Source organism: Betta splendens, chromosome 10 (genome assembly GCF_900634795.4).
Source record: "Betta splendens chromosome 10, fBetSpl5.4, whole genome shotgun sequence".
Classification (NCBI taxonomy): domain Eukaryota; kingdom Metazoa; phylum Chordata; class Actinopteri; order Anabantiformes; family Osphronemidae; genus Betta; species Betta splendens.
In genome coordinates, this window is record NC_040890.2 from 15367623 (window position 1) to 15388787 (window position 21165).

At 42.3% G+C, this 21165-nt stretch overlaps 2 protein-coding genes across 10 annotated transcripts; one reads left to right on the top strand and one right to left on the bottom strand.

Annotated features, from left to right (window-relative positions):
* Positions 1-216: 216 nt before the first annotated feature.
* On the top strand, positions 217-3179 carry mars2 (methionyl-tRNA synthetase 2, mitochondrial). Of its 2 annotated transcripts, XM_029164844.3 has the most exons (4): positions 217-821; positions 970-1304; positions 1400-1847; positions 1922-2060. In XM_029164844.3, exons 1-4 carry the CDS (start codon positions 536-538, stop codon positions 1954-1956), a joined length of 1104 nt encoding a protein of 367 aa, XP_029020677.1. In that variant the 5' UTR covers positions 217-535; the 3' UTR covers positions 1957-2060. The 2 variants fall into 2 exon arrangements, with proteins under 2 accessions (XP_029020677.1, XP_029020676.1); XM_029164843.3 differs by having other exon boundaries at positions 229-821; positions 1400-3179.
* Positions 3102-20261, bottom strand: med12 (mediator complex subunit 12). 8 transcript variants are annotated; one of them, XM_055512344.1, is made up of 43 exons: positions 20103-20261; positions 19198-19302; positions 18921-19112; positions 17968-18127; positions 17674-17849; positions 17393-17503; positions 16798-17070; positions 16522-16668; positions 16220-16319; positions 15986-16122; positions 15683-15814; positions 15379-15505; positions 14994-15223; positions 14837-14896; positions 14551-14724; positions 13877-14018; positions 12942-13060; positions 12009-12152; positions 11748-11911; positions 10841-10972; positions 10510-10737; positions 10278-10422; positions 10030-10150; positions 9040-9150; positions 8838-8951; positions 8607-8743; positions 8327-8506; positions 8002-8073; positions 7751-7914; positions 7465-7626; positions 7100-7301; positions 6840-6949; positions 6600-6735; positions 6297-6446; positions 5828-6205; positions 5577-5718; positions 5293-5498; positions 5026-5091; positions 4626-4843; positions 4276-4495; positions 3950-4132; positions 3617-3698; positions 3102-3516 (listed from the first exon to the last, which is right to left on the bottom strand). In XM_055512344.1, the coding sequence occupies exons 1-43, from the start codon at positions 20202-20204 to the stop codon at positions 3479-3481; spliced, it is 6492 nt and encodes a 2163-aa protein (XP_055368319.1). In that variant the 5' UTR covers positions 20205-20261; the 3' UTR covers positions 3102-3478. The 8 variants fall into 8 exon arrangements, with proteins under 8 accessions (XP_055368319.1, XP_029020675.1, XP_029020674.1 ...); XM_029164842.3 differs by having other exon boundaries at positions 5577-5715; positions 5837-6205; positions 13877-14021; XM_029164841.3 differs by having other exon boundaries at positions 5837-6205; positions 13877-14021.
* Positions 20262-21165: the final 904 nt, after the last annotated feature.

Genomic DNA, 21165 nt, shown 5'->3' on the forward strand with positions numbered 1-21165 from the left:
AGAGCTTGCCAGTAAAGTTTTTTTTATTATTATTTTCATCTATCAATTGCTCCTGTAAATTCTTCACCTGTAAATGCCTAATATATTCCATATTTTTTCCACTTAAAATGTATTATTCTGATATCTGGACAGATCTAAAACGAATAAAGTCGTCGAGCTCCTATTGGTGCTTGCTTCTCGTGCCCTACTATGCTGCACTTTGATTGGTCGAGGTATTCGCTTGGCAATAGTAACCGGAAGAAGGGCTAACCTTGACAAGCAAGCAAACACATGTACTTTACGCTAAGACAAAGACCTAAAATGTTATAACATGCTCTTAATATATTCAAGAGTATTTTGAAGAAAAACATAACGCTACATTTTTTGAAGGTACCCTCTTTTCTTTGTCATCTTGTTTTTAGTGCGAAAACTACGCTAAACTATATTTTTGCTAGCCGCCGCAAATGAATGGTTATTGGTTACAGCATAATTTCTACACATGCCGAAATAGCTGTCATTTAGTAGACTTCATTTTGGCGTTGTCTGCTGTTCAACTATGAGCCTGCCTTTTCTGTTTGCCACTAGAGGCTCTAGGGCTGTCCACAGACTGCAACAAAGTCCGTGTTTATCACCAATTTCAGTTTTATCTAGATACAAGAGAGTCCACTTTTTAAGATATGCCAGTAGCCATCAGTGCAAGGACAACAGAAACCATTATGTAACCACTCCGATCTTCTATGTCAACGCGTCTCCTCATTTGGGACACTTGTATTCAGCTGTGATAGCTGACTGCTTGCACAGGTACAAGCTACTTCAGGGATTCAGATCAAAGTTTGCAACTGGTAAGTGTTCAGCTGACCAGAATGTATAAGTGCGTGTTGCCTTTTTTAATTGTGACAGCATTTCCATTTATCTCTGTTGCTAAGTATTTTTCATTTGTTAAAATAATTCATGATGAAATGCTTCAATCCTTTTTACCTTGAATTTCAGGCACAGATGAGCATGGTTTGAAAATCCAACAAGCTGCTGAAGCTGCTGGAAAAGATCCCTTGACCTTTTGCACTGATGTGTCAGAGCGATTCAAAAATCTCTTCAGTAGCTGCAACATTTCATATACAGACTACATACGAACCACTGAACAGAGGCATCGTAGTGCCGTTGAGCATTTCTGGTCAGTGCTCCGGAACAAAGGGCTTATCTACAAAGGTAGCTATGAGGGCTGGTATTCAACACAGGATGAGAGTTTCCTCATGCCATCACAGGTGGGCGACGCTATGGACTCATCAGGGAAGGATATCAAAGTATCACTTGAGAGTGGACACAAGGTAAGATATGTGATATTAAGAACACAATGTAAGCTTGATGTCATTGGGAGTGTATGGGTGGTGCAGCTGCCATTCACATTAGTGAATCTTTGCAGGTGGAGTGGATGAAAGAGGAGAACTACATGTTCCGCCTGTCTGCATTTCGGTCTCAGCTTCTTAGCTGGCTCAGAGGGAACCCAGGGGCTGTGCAGCCTGAGCGTTTCTACCAGGCTGTTCTCCACTGGCTACAAGAGGATCTTCCTGACCTCTCGGTGTCACGTCAGAGAAGTCGTCTTCACTGGGGCATTCCAGTCCCTGGTGATGCAGAACAAACCATCTATGTCTGGTTAGATGCTCTGGTGAACTACCTCACCGTAGCTGGCTATCCAAATAGCCATGAGCAGTGGTGGAATGTTGCCCATCACATTGTAGGAAAGGACATTTTAAAATTTCATGCCATCTACTGGCCAGCCTTTCTTCTGGGAGCTGGACTCCCACTGCCACAAACAATATATGTGCACTCACACTGGACAGTTGGAGGAAAGAAAATGTCTAAAAGTTTAGGTAATGTTGTAGATCCCCTTGAACGATCACAGGTGTTTACCACTGATGGTATGAGGTACTTTCTTCTGCGACAGGGTGTCCCGGACTCGGATTGCGACTACACCGATGACAAAGTTATGAAGCTGTTGCACGCAGAGCTTACTGACTCTCTTGGTGGTTTGCTTAACCGCTGCACAGCTCCAGCACTTAATCCAGCTCAGGTCTACCCTTCTTTCTGCGCTCAGTCCTTTCCAAGTCAACAGGGGGGCAGGGCTGTCGTTGAAGACTATTACATGTTGGATGCTGTTGGAAAACTTCCTGCTTTGGTAGAGCGGTACTATGAGAACATGCATGTCTACAAAGCTCTGGAGGCCATCACAGCCTGCGTGAGGCAGACCAATGGTTTTGTTCAGCGCCACGCACCTTGGAAGCTGGACAGAAAGGATAGTAAAGACCAGCAGTGGATAAGCACAATTATCCATGTCTCACTTGAATGCTTGAGGATTTATGGCACACTCCTTCAACCCGTGGTGCCAGACATTTCTAACAAGCTCTTGTCCAGACTCGGGGTGCGACCAGGTGAGAGGGGCTGGGCGGCGCTGAACTTTCTACCAAGGTATCAGGGACTAGACTGTCCCTTTGAGGGGAGAGCACTAGGGTGCGACTCCGGGGTGCTTTTCAGGCGCTTGGACAGTCCAAATGTAGATAAACAAAAACCAAAGACAACAAAAAAGTCAGCAAATTAAAAATGTTTCATGTTCACTTTTGACTTGTGTAATTAACCTCTCAGAGGAGAGACTGCAAGGAAAGTTGCCATTATTGAAAGTTTATGTTGTCAGCTTAATTTTGTGTATAAAGGGAACTCTTGCTCTATAAATTGAGAGAATTGTTATTTTTATAATGTATTGCTAAATACACTACCACAGTATCAGTTTTCTTATTTTTAGACCGTTTACAGACAACTGAAGTATTGTTTACATCTTTTTACTTAGAAACTGCTCAAAGCCTTTTCACATATTTCCTGGTTCATGACATTCTGCATAGTGGTTCACTATAGCAGTTTACTGTGGCTACTAGAACAAAGTTCATTAGTATCAACAAGTGCCTGTGACATCAACAGGCTACACTGAAGCACAGACTGAAAAGTGTATCAACACAGTCATAATAAATTGCTGTTTAAACTCCAATCTAGTCCTGCAGCAGGAGTTATAATAAAGCAAATAAAATTACATTAAGACATTTATAAACCTGGTATTTAGACAAGCAATACAAAAATGACATGATTTTTTTAATGAGAAATACACGAAACTGAAAAAATTGTACAAATTGAAATAAAATAAAAAATTGCATTATTCTTATAGTTTCTGGTACTTTTCTTACATAGAATTTTCCCATAATTAATCATTATCTGTCTGCTTTAGAGCAGGATCTAGCGTTTAATAATCCATAATTATACAACTGACAATGTTTTCTGATTGTTGCCTTAGTGGTCGACATGGAGTTAAGTTCATCTGTTTTGTGGTCCTTTGTGCCTTGAACAGGTTTCCTTTTTACCATCTTAAACAAGGCTGCATACGTTCAATCTACAGAGCCGAGCCTTCACACATAATGAGGGTCTAATTCTCTGCATACTACCACCACAACAATCACAATCAGAAATATGAGTTGGTGCCTTGTCCTGGTTGTTGATCTGAAAAATATAGAAAGGGTTTGTTATAGCTATCTGCTGCAACACAATATATATTAGGAAGGAAAATGAATAAGTAAATCAGACTAAACCTGTTACTTACTTGAAAGTTGCTGTTGCAGCTGCCTGACTAGAGCTGCTGTCTGCTGCTGCTGCTGAGTCTGCTGCATTCCCTGTCGTGGAAACTGAGATATGAACACTTTATTAGAATGATTTTATAGGTTTATTTACCTAGTCCTACTGACTAGGGTCTCTCTGGACACCATAAATTAAATGAATTCATTTCAGAGGAAAATGTCTGATTACATAACTTTAAAAAAAATAAAGCTTAAATAGAAGGTGCTTATCCAAGTAGTTGCTACTAACTCCATGTCTCCTTACGCTCAAACCCCAGAACGTTGTTAGGACTGAACGCCTGAAGGTTCATGGGACGTACCATGGGTTGCTGTGGGGGCAGTGGCTGCATGCCCAGGCCTTGGTTCTGTGCCTGACCTGGTGGTGGCACTGCTGAGACCTGTTGCTGCTGTTGTTGTGTAACCTGCTGCTGAGGAGGAACCTGCTGTGACTGGACCTGTTGCTGTTGCTGCTGTTGCTGCTGTTGCTGAACTTGTTGCTGCTGCTGAAAAAGAAATTAGTTTAGTTAGAGATAATGTCTTGCAGTTTTTAATTTTCAGATTGTCCTGCAGCAAGACTGTAGACATACTGGACCACAGCCCTTGATAGTCAGGGTCAGTATAAACTAATATAAATCAAGTCATGTACTCTGATTGCTGCTTGCTGTCTGAGGTACTGCTGCTGCTGCTGCTGTTGCTGTTGTTGTTGCTGTTGCTGTTGCTGCTGCTGTGCTGCTTGTTGTTGTTGCTGCTGCTGTTGTTGTTCTGCCAGCATCTGGTTGGGCCTCATGCCTGGGTGGATGCCCTGGCCTCCAATGTGACCAAGACCATGCATGATTGGAGTCTGCTGGGGGGGCTGGTGGGCAAACCTAAGGTTTACAGGGTAGAACACAAAAGAACAATCGGGATGTAGTGATGCCTTGAATATAAACTGTGACAAAAATTGAACACAAGTGCTACCGAGCAGAAAACAATAGTTCTATATTGAACTCGACTGACCTCGGTGTGTTCTGCATGTTGTGTACATAGCCTGGGGCCTGCTGGTGAACGTAACCACTGGGCCTGGGCTGCATTTGCCTAAGAGGATCCACCACAGCCAGGTTGGCTCCAGGATGGGTGCCCTGGAAGCTTTGGTTCCCATAGGAGGAAGAAACTATACCACTACCTTGGGGTTGATGCTGCTGCATCCCCAATGGAGTTCCATATGTGGTATAGCCCTGAGATATGTTTTAAATGAACATAATATTGAAAAAAATATTTATTTCAAGACAGGATTATTGATGCACTGAACATCAGCATGTGACTCCTTTTCTTAATCGTTTCACAAATGAGGTTTACACATAACCTATCTATTAAAATATGTATCAAATGAGTTGTGCATGTCTCAAAATAGATTTACCTGAGATGCCTGCATAGGCGTGTATTGTTGGTTGGGTGGTTGTCTCATCGCTATTATGCTCTGATTCTAAAAACACAAAAAACAGATTCAATGCAAGGGTTAAAAGCTGATTTTATGAATGTAATTTGCAAAAACATCTAAATTATATTCCCAATGTAATCAAACACTAAGCAACAGTTAAACAAATCATCATGAATCTGGCCCAGTTAAGTAACCACCCATTTGTCCAAATCTACGTGCTGGATGTCTCAGGACAGATTGACTCACCAGTCTGACCTGTAGCTGATGACGCAGCATCTGACCCTGTGGTATAGGGTTGCTAGGCTGGGGTTTGTAACCCACTGGGTATTTATTGTCCAGTCCAATCATGCCGGGCATGCTGGGCATCATGCCAGGATAGGTGGGTCGAGTGGGCATCACTTTGATCTGCTGGTTGCGGGGAGGTCTGTAAGGAGGTTCTAGACCTGGACCACCTGTGGGGGAAACAGGTGGACGGACATAAACCACAGTGACATGACATGTATAGGTTAGTGTTTCTCCTGAGCTCTTACCTGGAGGTAGAGGCTGATTCTGTGTGTAAATGACGCTTTGCTGGCTGTAGGGCATCCTGCCATAGGGGTGGTTCTGCATCAGCTCAGGTGGCATGTTAGTCGCATAACTCACAGCACCTGGGTTACGGTTCATGTAGTCCTGCTGAGAAGAACAAGTAAAATGTGTCTCTTTATAAACCTGATTGTTGCCACGTGTTCACACAACAATACACCAAAAATCTCATTGAAACCACTTAATTTCACAAACTGACGTTAGTGACCTCTGTCTTGGCGGATGTGGAAGTCTTTTTCTTCTTGTTGGGTTTCTTCTTGTTTGTGTCTGTGGGCACATTAGGTACATTCTTCTCTGGTTTCACTGCTTCCATTATTTTCTTCTCTGGTTCCTGGGAGACAGGTGTGAGGGGCTCCTCCTCCTCAGGGGGCAGGGGAAGTGGCTCCAGATAGTAGCTTCGAGGTTTGGGCTTCAGGTGGGTGTGGTAGAGCAAAAAACGCTGCTGCTCCTCAAATTTAGCCACCTTGCGGTCCATCCGCACCATACCAAACCAGCCCCAGGAGAGAGGGGCGGAGTGTTTGAGCCCCTCAAAAACATCCCAGGGAGAAATCTTCTGTTTGGTGGACACTTGAAGGCCCTGATGGGAGACGCAGCAGTCTTAAACTCAAGAATCTGACAGGATTTCCTACTTGCAGGTAGTCGTCGCAAGCATGTGATAAACATCTTACCTCCTTCTCAAAGCCAGCAATCTTGTTACCCTTTGTGTCTATTAAAGAGCCCTGAGGCTCACAGGTTATGACATCACGGGTTTGCTTTGGCAGTGGCAAAAGCTGACGAACCTTTTCCAAACTTTCTGACTGCCGATCTCCAAGCTCTTTCTGTGGAAAAAAATTTGGCACATTGTGGAAATTATGACAATGTGACCTTTTATTTCTTCACAATTCACTTTGTCCTTCGAACTAAACTCCGACTAAGGATTTAAAGCACACAGTTGCCCAGGTCATAAATTAGGAATGGTGTGATGTTCTTACCCTGAGCTTTTTGACCAGGTTCATATAAGCTCTCTTATTCTCCTCCATGCTTCCCTGAGAGATACTGGACATATCAGCAGCCAATGTGCCATTAATCAGCACACTCAACATGTCTAAGACTGTTGTGAAGAGCTCACTGTTGGAGAGAAACAAACACGAGTAAGGCTCATCATGCTAATTGTTCTGGCATAAGAGCTGTGTGTGAGTGATGTGTGGATGGCAGTAGTAGTCAACACTCACTTATTGGACTGCATGTCCACTGTGCCACTGCTGATGATGTCAAGCAGTAGCACTGCCCACTCAGTGGTCTGCTGGGTGCTGCGCTGCACCGTGTCAAACATGCCACCCACCTGTCGGCGGGGAAGAGAACGATCGTGAAAATCTGGTCACTTAAAAATGTACTTAATAGCAGCAGCAACAATAGCAGTGCTTCCAATTCCTTTGATAGGAAACTGATTGGAAAAAAAAACTGAACTAATTCTAGACAGTCAGGTTCTTACAAGATTCAGGCGCAACTTCAGAGCCTCGTGCATCATCTGCTTTGCCTTGCAGTCATCCTGGTACTGGTCTTCTCTCCAGTTGGTAGCAATCTGCTGAACTTGGCTGTAGAGAGAGGTGAGGAGGCCTTCCCTCTGTTCATCCTGTCCTTTCAAGCAGGTCAGCACCAAAGACAAGAACGGCTGCTGGCTCAGCAGTGACATGCTGAGGAGGAGATGATGTTATTTACCACGTGGCTCACTTTTATGTATCGTATCTTTGACGGTTTGACATGAGTGACACAAAATAAAATTGTCCATTCAATATTTTTTTAACAGCCATATTAAATGAAATAATACTTTCTAGTATTACATAAAAAGCAACCTACCTTTTCTGTTTTTGTCTGTCTCTCTCTTTTCGTGATGAAGAGCCCACATGCTGTCCTTTCTCCAGCTCCTCACCTGCTGCCTTCAGAACATGGCCCTGTACTGACGTGGGCAGCTTGGCTATCAACGGAGCCACCAACCAAACCCCTGACCGCTCCGATGAACTGCAGATTGAACCCAAATATTAGACTAAAAAAAATATCACTGAATGCAAATGAGAATAAAGTCAAAACTAAGCTGAGTTTATAAAAATAAATCAATTACTGTGAGTAAACAAGCAGGACACACCTTAAAATAGGTTTCATTTTGCTTGGGATGCTGCTGTTGTTGGATGCTGAACCACCCTGAGCTGCTGCTCCATTCCCTGATAGATTACTGGAATTCATCTCAGCTGATTTTTGAAACACCTCAATAGTGGCCTTGGCTATGTTCTCCAAAAGTGAGTAAAGCTCCTGTATAAAAATAAACAATAATATCAATTTAACAAAAACTGCCTGTTTAAAATTTACACTTCAAAGACAAACACCGTCTCCACTGACATTGTTTGTGCTCTGCTTGATCATCAACTGCAGCTCCAGAGACGATTGCCTCATCGTCCATTGATCCATGTTCTGTAAAACAGAAAATGTCACTATGAGTCATAGACATTTTCTACAGCTGTGAAAAGGATCAGTACAGCTCCTCTATCTTTGATACAACCAGGAGATGGCAGTAATACCTTGTAGATCTGATTTAAAATGGCAGCCCGCTATAACAAATTATAATCATGACACAGTCTGGCTCACTCAGTCTCTCAAACTCAGTGTACCAACATAAGGATTAACATGCAAAAAGGAAAAACGCTATTTTGTTTGTGTACTAGACCTGCAGGATGCGTTTAATGCGCTGCCTCTGAGGGTTGTCACCATCATCACTGTCCAGCTGACGGTGAGGATAGCAAATAAGCTGCAGCAGCCGCTGGGCCTGAATGTTCACCAGCACAGGGTCTTGGAGGGCACTGCTGTCCTCAGACAGAGACTTGAGGCAGCGCTCTCCAACCCACTCCTGTGTGAATAGGCAGCAAGTAAGTCAGTAAATCAGATTTTTTATTCAATTCACATTATGGCTTTCCTACTGTCCAACTCATTGTAACTCAGTTCCTCACCTGTTGGCAGATCGTCTTCAGAACATACTTTGCATAAACATCTAAGCTGGCTGTTTCTATGGAGACATTTCGCCCTTCAGATATGTCATCGAGGCCAGCGGGGTGCGACAGTCCGGAGCCTCTTAGCTCAGCATCGCCTTAACATGAGAAAACCAGTAAAAACTCTTAGTAATTGCGCTTTCATATGATATTATCCAAAACATAAATACACAGGTGTGCAAAGGCTGTTACCCAGCATGAAGACAGCTTTGAGAACAGCAAATACTGCTCCAACAACTATGCTGTTCTGAGAAGCAGCGAGAAGATGACGATCGCAAGACGACCGGATACCGACTGAAGATTTATCTGCAAAATCGTTACAACGTTATAAGAAACAAGTCACAGTATTATCCCAGGTTAACTCAAACAATACTGTTCCACTTGTGTTTGCTACCTGACTTCACTCCGTCTTGGGGGAAAGGGTTGCGTTGCGGCGTCTTAAAAAGGTGCAACAGAATCCGGCAGGTGAGTCTGGCTCCTGGCTCAGAGTCCTGCTCGCTGCAGGCTGAAAGCAAGTTTGGACACAGATGCATTGATTAAAGTTTCCACATGTCTATGCCTACATAAATTACCACATCAAAGTCACACATCTAAATTTAAACTTTGTCCTAGATAGACTTCTCATTAGGCAGGATGAAGGGGAATTTTTAACAGAGAAAGTGAGAACAAAGCATTTACCACCAGCAAGAGTAGCTGGCGTTTCGTGTGTGTACAAAGTGAAAGGAGCCAAACCAAACCAAACCAAGCCGCAAATGGGACTTTGAGTCCAAGTTGGGGAATGAGAGGCACTTTGTTGGCTTGTGTACAAAGTGCACCAGTGCTTCATGGACCCAGATCAAAAGTGCTACTCTCAGATAGAAGTAATGCATTTTATAAGGCTTTGGCATTCCTCCCTAGGAGTCTAGCTGCAATGCACAGTTCGCTCATTTACAGAGTGCCTAATGGCTAACGCCTAATGGATTATATATACATATACAGAAAGGGTGAAACAGCACAAAGAACCCTCGGAAAAGCTGTATTACACAGAGGAACAATAGAAGTGGAAGTCTTGGTGAGCAAATGGACCCACTTCAAAAGGTTTTTTGAGTGGTGTTCATGTACCCCAGGTGGCACTTATGTAGAGAGGGTACTTAGGAAGAACATGCAGGCCAGCTAATTTCACAAAATGTAATATAGTTTAATACATTAACTGTTAACTTTAACACCTGCATGCTACAAGCTGCAGTCGAGAGTGTGAAATGTTCTTAACCAGCAGAGGTCTAAATAAGAAGTGTTAAAAAAATGACTGACAGTCAAAGCAGACAACAAAGAGGTTGTAAACAGACAGACTTAATTCCTTGCACCCACTCATAACACGGGACTTTTAATTTGGAGTGATCCTTACCTGCATTGAGGAGGGAAGGAATGGCCACACATCGAACCAGGTCTTCTAGGAGTAGGCACTGTCTCGCAATAAGAATGGCTACAAAGGTGGCCAGGGAATCATGAAAGGACAAATCGCTAACCTGAAGGACACAAGGTGGTGATAAACATTTAATGATTAAAAATGAGATCAAGAATTAAATGTTTTAAATAAGAGAAGACATATGAGGGCAAAAACCAAACAGGAACAGGTAAAAATAAACAACTTACGTCCACGTTACACAGCAAGTCATTGAAGCCACAGTTGCCATTGTTAGAAGAACAGCAGAGAGCTTTGAGGATGCCAAGCCACTCAGCGCTCAGGGAACGACAGTAGGCTGTCAACTCTGCACACAGGATCCCGATGTCGTTCACTCTGAAAGCACATTATAAAGATATAAAACAGGCCAACACAGACTTCGCAGCTCAGCCTTTTATCATCGTGTTGCGGGGAGAAACACACCTCTCGGGATCCCGGTGATCCACACAGACGTCCATGAGCACGTTACAGACAAAGCTGTAGCGATTGGCGGGGCTGTCGTTGAGAATTTTGCCCACCATGGAGTGGTTGAAGTTGTGGGCTGAGGGGTTGGCGATGGCCTCCATCATGAACACAGGATCCCAAAGCATGTTGGAGTCTGATGGGTCAATGTTGCAGTAGATGGAGTTTTTCACTTTGGAGCAGAATTCACTGTAAGATAAGGAGAAGCAACGGAATAAACAGCTGTTTTGGTACACAGAGCTAAATATGCATGTTTGATAAAGTAACAAAAACTTTTTTCCCCCCATTTTACCTGAAGATCTCGCCAAACTTGTTCTTGAGGTGACTACAGGAAGTGTAGAGGTCATACAGGTAGGCCAAGATGCACCGCTCAGCGGAGGAACACTCGGCTGGGTTCACGCCTGATTTCACTACAATACGCAACCTATGAAACAGAAGATTACACCTATGAATCAACAGCTCGGTCAGTTACCAACTAAAAGTTGCCTCACTTTCCATTATGACTGCTCACAAAACACACTTCAATATCAAGTAACTGTCAAGCCCCCTAATTAAATCGCTTTACTTTTATACTTAATGCATCCAAGACGGCGCTAAAATAACAATTTGCCATTTTCCATTTGCCAGATAATTTGTTGTCCTGGTGTAACTAACACCCCCAACAACAAGCTTGGCACAAAATCCCAATAAAACCACAAACTCGTGTTTTTACTCAGCAGTGTTTGCTCAAGTGAGATGCGCTACGACGTTACACCAGCTTTAAGAGGGTCGTGTAGCGGAAAAACCGCCGTCTATAATTGCATTCGTTTTAATTAAAGGTTTTATTTGAGCCATCTTTCTCTTTAGCAATTTACCTCATAATTACTTTATACAAGAGCGACTGCAATATCAGCTACATTTCCGTAAGTACCGGCATCACAAACAACCCAAAACCAGCATCAGAAACTAACTGTCCTGTCAGCATTCCTGCGACAATAAAAACTCATTAAAAACAGAAGTTAAGAATCTTTAACTTGGTGCTGTAACCACAAACATCCATTTTATTACTTTAATTACACGTCCTACTGATTTCTTAATGTTGCAAACATCCTTTTAATTGTAGGATCCAATTTCTGTTTTGGTTGATTTACAAACTAAACAAACCAAACAATCCAGACTCTATGAAATGTAATGTGAAAACACATAGAGTTTGTGCATACCCATCAAAAACCTGCGCTGTCTGCTCCGGATTGAGAATGAGGCAGGAGTGGTACCTCCTTAGTACAGCTACAATACACAGACACAGGCTGGTGGTGTAGCTGCCGACCAAACTGGACGACTTCAGCAGCAGCTCGGCTTCCACCAGGCTCAACTCATTCAGAAGCTACGAGACACACACCATAAATAGAGGTTACACATTGTGGTGAATGAAAGAAGAAGCATGTAAATTGGAAAAGCATTAGTGATAAAGTTGACCGTACCTGAATAGCAAAGTCTATGAGGCCACTAATGTTGAGCGAATACTCCATGAGGTCAAAGATGAACTGAATGTGCTGGACAAGAGGCAGGTGGTAAGACATCCCTAAGGCAAAGCTGGTGATCTGTTCCAGCACGTTTCTGGAAACCTGCACACAAACAGAAGATATCAGACGTAATGCACATGAAAAACAACAATCTATTATTATAGAACTGCAAACACAATGATCCACACCCCCCCATGCATCTCTCAATCAAATATAAAACTGCAGATAAGCGGTCGTTCAGCTTAGTTTATTGCTGAGTAGAAGCAGGAGGAAACAAGCTGTTCCTGCCAAATAAAAAAAACTGTCTCAGCAAATAGATGAGACTTAGATCGATCTTCTCATCTAAGACTGAGGGAGAAAGCAGATAAGCTTGTTTCCAAAAGGTCATTTGTTTTATACAAGCACATCCATAATGCTATTGGAAATGTGTTTGTACATAGGAAACTATTATAACTCAACAGAACAACCCTGAACATAATTAACAGTTTGACCCTAAACATTTTCTATCCGTATTAGTTCATGCTCATGCTTGCCCTTTGATTAGCATCTTATTATGTTTATAATTAACAATCCATGGGCTATACTTAACTCCATCACCAGTGTTCACAATCAAGTACAATGTCAATTATAACCTTTGCTATATAAATTAAAAAAAAAAATCTGCTGGGTCTCTGAGTTACAGCCACCTAAGTGCATTACCCATTAAACTGTTATTCAGACATCTCACAAGGGAAATCAAATTACATTCATGTTACACCTTCAGAGTTTTTTCAGCTGCTTAAGAATTAGCATTAATAAACTCTGTAGATAGTCCCCCCCACCTCTCAGATCCCTGCATACTCTGTGACATGAGCCACAGGAACGTGAAGTAATGAGGTTGCTTGGTCTAACCTGGGAGGTGACCTGGTGCTGGTCGAAGTGGGAGAGGTGCTGGAATTTGGAGAAAATATCTTCTGCAGTGGGAAAGGCTTCTGGCTTACTCCTCTTTCTCTTTTGTCCTTCCTCCCCTCCTATGTACGTGAAAAATTAGGGTAAGAAAAAGAACGAGAGGATAAAAAACACCTTAAAACAAGTCAGCTGTATTCTTTAAAGCCTGCCGGACAGGCCAACCATGAAATCAAGTTAGGCCAATGATCTGTTATCTCACTTCCAGACTCATTTGATTTGAAGCTTCAGTACCAAAGCCATGGCTAAAAAAATGTAAAGTAAAGGAAAATGGTTCTTCTCATTTAGGAGAGACAATACTCTGCTGAAGGTCATCATGAGCTCGCAGAACTGTGCTAAGGCCCAACAGAACACTCCAATCAATGCAATTATAACTTTAAAACCTTAAATCGTCTTAAAAATGTCACACGCATCTGAGATAAAGTGGCTATGAACAGATGAGAGCTATTAGCATAGAAATTGGGTGGAATAGAAGATTGAGTGATGTAACCCCCTAGGGTTGAAAAAGAACAGAACAGTTCTTTTGAGAATGGCAAGAGGAATGGATGCACATAGAGTATTAAAAAAAAAAAAAACAGCCATAGAAAAAGGAGCATAACAGCTGCAAGCAGTCATTCTGCAGGTGAAGAATGTTTTTCACTGCCACCTGGCAAAACATCATCTTTTATAAAGATGCACATCATTATTCTACACAACAGATGCAGCCAATAAATTGCATGATGCAGAAAAATTCCCAGGCAATTTCACCGACTTCACTTTCATCACCTAAACATGAAAGGTAGTTAAAGAATAATAAAATCTTAAACAGCAGACACACTACACATACAGATACAGCGATGTTGACCATTAGTCAACAGCTGATACAACTGACGAACTGATACCTGTTTCTGCCGTGCTTTTGCGGTTGAGGACCTTCAAGATGTCTTTGGTAATTTTCTTGATGGTGTGTCGCGCCTCATCTCTCAGTTTGCCCACACCGTACAGGACCACTAACCGCTGGTTGCACTCGTGGCTGGCACTCTCCTCCTAGCGATAACAACAAAACGGACTGATGAAAAGTCCTTAACGTTTTAACTGATATTGCATCATACAATTTCAGAATTTTCTGAAGATGCCAAAATATATTGTAAAAGTAGCTGAACTCCAGCAAACAAGTACCTATTGCAATAAACTGTAATAAACATTTTTTATTAGTAATATTTGCTGTGAACCAGTTTGGCTCAATTACATTTGTGCTAATTATCATTGTCAGCGGTCTAGATCAGTTCTCTTCCAGCTTCTGACTAAACACACAAGAACAAGATAATGAGCAGATGGTGGGGCATGGGTAGCAGGGCAGGGGTCCTTGAGGACTTGGTTTGAGAACCTCTGATCAACACAGTCCTGATGCCTGGCAACTAAAGGGCAGACGAATGCTTTGAAAGCAATATTTGCCTCATAGAAATGTCTGATACACATGAGTTCTTCAGTCTGAAAACAATAACGTACTAAAAACTACTCAGAAGTATAATATGATGGGCTTTCTTTGTAAATGTCACACTGCGAGTGTCCGTACCTGGGGGATAGGGAAGTGGGTGGCATACTGAATGTGGCGGGGCTGATCATAGAGCTGAGGGAAGGCAGGGTCCATGCCCTTGTCCTTAATGCCGGCTTTGCTGTCCTGCTCAGCGGCAGGCTTCTCAGGTGAGGGGGTGCCCTTGGACTCGCAGTGCATCGGAGGACTGAACATCTGCAGGGCACAATGTGAGAAATGGAAATTAAATAACGCTGGCTATAAACGTAATCAAATGCTACCAAACAAACTTTCAAACCACATTCTAGTATGAATTAATGATTTTTACCTCATCAAAATTAGCACTGGAGTTGTGATCAATTTCCATTGACTCCGACAGACCAGTGTCCTGTTAAACACACAATAACCTCACATTACACCTTTATAGCAGTTGAAATGCTGCACAAATGACTCATAACGCTCAACAACAGATGCCTCCAACGTGCCTCCATCTTGACACTGCTGCCCGCGTCCTGCTCCTTGCGTTCTGATTCATCGGAGGGCTCGTCGCTAGGAGAACGCGGGCGCGGCAGGTGGGAGTCGGAAGCCAGGTCACCACGGGAAATTAGTGTGCAGATGTAGATGTTATGCGAGAAGACATCATGACGGATGAGCTCACAGAAGAGCAGGACCAGATTGGAGAACTCCACTCGTTCACTTTCATTCCCAGGCTCCGCTGCAAAGGGGCAACAGATTAGAGTTCTTTAACAAAGGGTTTTCACTTAGGGGTAGGGAAACAACAGTGACATACTAGTCTGTAGTCTAGCAAGGGCATTCATTATTTGTCAGAGATCATGTTTGATATAAAGAGAATCACAAGAAAAGACTTACTCAGTGTGGGTGCCTGAGTATCAAGGAACTGCAGCAGTACATCTTGAAAAACTGGTAGCGTAGCAGCTGAGAGGGAGCCAGATGATACAGAGCCCTTTTCATCCACCACCTCTGATTCACCACACCTCTGCAAAAAAACACAAAGCACACACATACACACACACAACACATTTCAATGGAGATGTAAAAAAGAACAATTTAAATGGTATAATGCTAAATACACATACAACATATACTGATGTTTATTACTAGAAAAGATAGAACCCTGGAACAGACATCAGCTGGGGATTTGGGTTCATCTTACCTCTAATTCTATTTCAGCCTGTCTCTTTTCCAGCAGCTTGGCCACCACCATGGCCCTGTGCCTACCCGAACGCTTACAGCACACCGCCCATTCACAAAGCAAGGTCACCACTGCATCATCATCTGGTGACATCTGGACAGACACATGCAAGGGACAATTGCAGCCAAAAATAGACTTGGTGCCACATTTTATAATCTGCCATTAGTGATTACAGTAGTAATGGTTCTCCACACCACAGAGGCAAGCAAACCATTTCTAATCTATAATAATTTCTTATACAAAAACAAATAAATCAATTCTCACCTCATGACCATCTTTACTCTGGCCTGAACCAAATATTCGGTTGTAGAGTGAATCCAGTGAGTTGTTGAAGTCAGACTTCTCAAAGCTGTGGTTGTCTAAAACTTCCAGGGTGTGAAGTACTCTTCCAATGGTGAACCCTGGCAACACAGTACAGAAAAAAATCAAAGCTGCACCAAACCGGTGTTCATAAGCAGCAAACAGGTGTCTGCAGAGATAAAGGCACATTGTTCTTACCTGCTGTTGTCTCCTGGCACTTATCAAATGACCACCTGAACTCGACTGCCTGGCCTCGCTCCTTAACTTGCTCCTCAATTTCTCTCAGCTTTGCACGGACCTACAGCGAAAGAAGGGTCCAGGGTACCTGAGATTACTGGATTGTTATATTTTATCTGTAACATCCAGCATCAATGTGCCCAAACTATTTGACATGTATTTTAAAAGTTAATGAAATGTAACTTGAAAATAAAAATTAACCAAAAAGCTGCTGCACACACACACACACACACACACACACACACACACACACATTTACATACCTGCTGTGTAAATGCAGTATTGCCTCCTGGCATTGGCAGGCTGGAAGGGGCAATGGGAAGAAGGTCGAGTGGGGAACCAGTCTTGTTTCTGCTATCTGTTAGAGAGTAATGCCACACCAGAGCACTGGGACAGCACAAAACTATGCTCTGATGCGACAATAACGTGACAAAGATTAAAAGGGAAAGAGAAAACTCAAATTACTAAAACAGTAACTTACATTTTGTTAAATATATATCAGAAGAAAAAAGTGTATGTTTAAAAGAAAACCATAGTACCTGTAACATACAGCTGAGGCCAAACACCAGAGGCCTGTGCTGAGGGCAGATGTAAAAATCCGTGAAGGGGGTCTGAGGTTGGTTCCCTCCAGCTGGCTGGGAGGTCGGTGTGGGGGGCAGGGCATTACCTTGCTGTGCCAGGATGCCATGGGCTGGATGCCCCCCGGTGCTGGGGCCCAGACTCCCATCACTTAGCATCAGGTTGAGCCGACGTGTGCAGAAGTAAGCCAGTCTTCGTGACAAGTAAGCCGATTGTACAAATTCACCTGAGTACTAAAGAAAAGAAGAGACCAGTGGAGCTTTACCAACAGTACTTAAAGCTCATTAATAATGGTTAGCGTTGGGAATAGAAACCAAATGAGAAGCTGCAGGTCCCAGAGGTCGCTGTCAGCAAAAGGTCAATGCTGCTTAAGTGCTGTGACAGACTGTGGTCAGCTAAAGAAACCTGTCATAACATTGAGCAGCTAGTGTTGGAACTGTGTACAGTTAAGTGAATATTACTAAGATGTTCCCAAATGTAAGCCATCGATGCATTAAAAATAAATAATGTCAATTTAAAAAACTATAGTAGTAGAAACAGAAAAGAAGAAAATACCTGTAGTAAAAGGGGAAGAAGAAGCCTGAGAAGCTCATCTTCACCAGGTCGGACCTTCTCAAAACACTCCAGCACCCACGTCAGGAACTCATGTCTGTCGAGCATACCATCCTGAAAAAAGCAAACAGTATATATATTATTATCAAAAATTATCAGCAACATAATACCAAATAATCCGTAATTTAGGAAGAATAACTGTAATATACACAGTGATTACAGTAACATATTGAACTATTCAAACTCACACACGTTCAGAGGTCGGCATCAGAGACTGAACTGACCTGAAACATGAACATGGCCAACTTCTCATTGTACTCCCACTGCTTCATGGCTGTGTCCACATCCGCAGGAGTGGCTGGTGGGGGTGAGCTACAACCTTGATTCGGAAACTGTCTGTAAAATTCTGCCACCTTCTGAAGCTGCTCCCACAGGTACTTAGTAATAATCTGGGTCCATTCTACACACAAAATACAGTAAGTCATTATAAAGTCACATAGAAATCTGATGGCAAAATGATCATGTACGGATTTTGTAATCTAGTTTCCTAATCAGGTGATCACTATCAACTGCCTTACCTATACAAGGATCGATTGCATGCCTCTTCTTCACTTTAGTTTCTGTGATAGCTAAATGATACGCGCAGGTCATCTTGATCATCCATGCTGAACGCATGACAGGTACTGAATACTTAGCAAAGTACCCAAAGACCTCTTCCTTTTTGCTAAAAATTGGAACCTGTTAAAGACATTTTAAACGTCAAAAAAGGACTAATTAATATGAAATTTGCCGGTCGGTTCAATTTGCACAGTAAAACAAAAAATGTTTGACATTATTTAAATTATGTTGACAAAAAAGTCAAAACTGCTTAATGAAATGCCAAGCATTATCACCTAATACATAAATCAAGGCCTGCGAGGCCATAGTAACCGCCAAAGAATATGTTTGATGACAAACAATGTCGACTGGTAGTGTTAATACATAAACTGACATGTTCGCATAATAGCAAGCTGATGTTGACGGAGCCTTTTTTTTTTTAAATCAGTGTTTGTCCTAAGATAAAACAGCACTTATATTAAATGCAACGCCTGGAGAAAAACTGGGGCAATCAATACACACACAGTTAACCATGTTGTAAAAATAAAAGGATTTTAACTTTTACACTGTAACAAAGGAAATTGCTTGAAATTTTTGTGAAATCAATTGTCTTTGGTGAATATGAGTGAAACAATTTGGGTTGTGTGCAACAGAAAAAAAATCCATACCACTGCTTTCTGAATTTAAATTGTGGAAGGGTAAGGAAAGAAGATTCTAACATAAATGATCACAGTCTAAAAAGAAATGATGAATAAAAAAAATGACCAGGAGACCAACGTGCAAAGAAACAAACACAACAACGCTAAGCACAGTTCAAAGGCTACGAGAGCAGCAGCAGCAGCAGCAGCAGATTGCTCTAGCAATTATTCAACAAGCTACAATAAAATGAGGCAAATACACAAACAGCAACATTTACCGATAAAAAACATCTTACCTTTTTTGCAAGCTGTGTTAGAGGTTTAGTTTCAGCTAAATCCGTAAAAAAGTTATTGATGGCGTTCTGTGACCTGGCTGTGACGAGATAAAAATGGTCCTTCTGGTTGACCTGTGGTTTACGCCTGCCTGTGTCTGGGAGGGTGCAGCAGCGCAGCTTCTCCGCAATGATGCTGCTAAAGTTTGAACTGATCTGTAAATCATGAGGAGGCCAAATCAAACACACAGGCTCACACAACAATTCAACAAGTAGCAGTCAGGGTGAAGGTGCTCACTACCTTAGAGGGGTTGAAGTTGACATTTCTGGCGCTGCCATGTTCATCACCAGACACAGCGGGTTGGTTGTTGAATCCTTGCTTCACATTTAGAGCAGTCAACTCATCCTGGAACGAACAACAGGAATAGTCAAATTTGCCCCATCGCTTCTCTTGTTGGGTGAATGAAATTTAATTTTGCACAATTTATTCTAATTTGTTTCCAGCGTCCTTTTAAAAAGTAAACATTCAACCACGTTCATTGTGAGTGCAGTGTTTAAAGTTTCTGACCCAGTTTAAAACCAACTTGGCCATTAAGCTTTTACTGGTTTTCAGAATATGTGCTACACATCAAGATGCCAAAAATTTATTTTTCAATATTCCATTTATTTGCAGCAACGCCGACAGGGCGGCTTAAGAACGGGGCAGCCAATAATTCATCTACATTAACAAATGATCCAAGGCTCGTTGGAGGCACGAGCGCTCGTCACCGAGGCCGAACTCCGGCGTTTAACCGCAGCTTGTGGATGCTGAAGGTTGGCTAATGTTAAGTCGTTGGACCAAAACACCGAGCTAACAAACAATTACTGCTCACGCACAATCCAGAACGCAGGCTGCTTTCCGTCACAAAGCTACGCACGGGTGGCAATAAACCCCGCATTAATTAGCATCCGTCAAGCGTTAAGCTAGCGCTGACATCTCCGCTTTTCGACCAATCGGTTGTTCTCCAACTAAGCTGCCGAGCTAGCTAACTAACTGACAAGCAGCACTAGGTGCCGTTCATTGTTATTGCTAGGCCCCAGTCGTCTGGAGGGCTTCCTAACCAGGCTAGCGTTAGCCACTGTTAGCTCGCACAGCTCCTCTGCTGGCAAATTTCCTCCGAAAACCGTCGCTCGTGGGTTTAAACGGTACGCATCGTAAATCCTGACCTCTTTCTGCTTTGGATCTTGGGGGTAGACGTCCGGAGGGCCGAGTCGGGGCTTTTTTAATGGCCTGTGTTCGTAACTTAAGATTCCGAAAGCAGCCATCATCCAGCGGCATCACAGCCAGTGCTTTGCTCCTCCAGTCCCCAGCAGCCTGAGCCGAGCCACAAGAAACAATCGCACTTCCGGCGCGGCTTCGGCCCCGGACTACAAAATAAAAGTTCCACACGACGGCCTTCAAACGTGAATCAGTGGGAATGAAAATGTTGATGAGTTGCGAATAATAAAGTTAAAACATAGATAAAATCACAGCTACAAGAGCAATGTCAAAAGCAAAATAAGGTCCATCCACGATGGACGAGGTCCATCGTAGTTTTTCTTTCTCTAAGTTATTTTATTATCACTTGTTACTAATTAACTTTTCAGGGTCTAATTAATAACACAACATACAATATAACCATAACATAGCAGAAACATATAAAGAATGTATAAATATAATGCATTAGACTAAAAACACAAGCATGAGTCTCACAAAGTCACACAATACTCTCCCCCATGACAACATTAGTGTTTAATACAGTGGTAATTCAAAGATGTGAAATGAGGACTATGTTTGCTTTTTGCACTTGTAAGTATTTTCTGAACTACTAAGGAGATGGCCAACTGGTTCATATAGTCTGAAATCACTTGATTCATGTATCCAATAGTAGGTATGGCTGGGAACCAAGAAAGACACACATGGCATCTCCTAACTAATTCTTTTATAATTTTGCTTAAGGAATATTAATGAATGAGCACAAGACTGATCTGCAATAGGAGGTTTTCTACACTGTAGTGTTGCTGTTTTTTTAACCATGTAAACAATCTGAGTATGTATTTAATTTAGTTGTTAAGATAGTAATAGTAAAGCAATAGGAAATAGTTAAAGTAATAGTAATAGTACTCTTTTATAATGAACATTTTTTTGCCAAAAGGAACACAGAAAGCTGATGTAAGTAAAGAAGAATGGTTATAAAAGAAATTAATAAAAGTTCTGCTTTAAAAAAATCCCACAGTGAACATCAGTGGC

What these genes read in the sequence shown, in the direction of transcription:
- mars2 (XM_029164843.3), top strand. Translation starts at nt 536, where the DNA reads ATGAGCCTGCCTTTTCTGTTTGCCACTAGAGGCTCTAGGGCTGTCCAC. An exon ending in CAGATCAAAGTTTGCAACTG is followed by an intron (nt 822 to 969) that starts GTAAGTGTTCAG and finishes CTTGAATTTCAG; the next exon opens with GCACAGATGAGCATGGTTTG. An exon ending in CACTTGAGAGTGGACACAAG is followed by an intron (nt 1,305 to 1,399) that starts GTAAGATATGTG and finishes GAATCTTTGCAG; the next exon opens with GTGGAGTGGATGAAAGAGGA.
- med12 (XM_029164837.3), bottom strand. Translation starts at nt 20,204, where the DNA reads ATGATGGCTGCTTTCGGAATCTTAAGTTACGAACACAGGCCATTAAAA. An exon ending in ACTTGCTGTGTAACGTGGAC is followed by an intron (nt 10,151 to 10,277) that starts GTAAGTTGTTTA and finishes TGTGTCCTTCAG; the next exon opens with GTTAGCGATTTGTCCTTTCA. An exon ending in CCAAGACGGAGTGAAGTCAG is followed by an intron (nt 8,952 to 9,039) that starts GTAGCAAACACA and finishes ACGATTTTGCAG; the next exon opens with ATAAATCTTCAGTCGGTATC.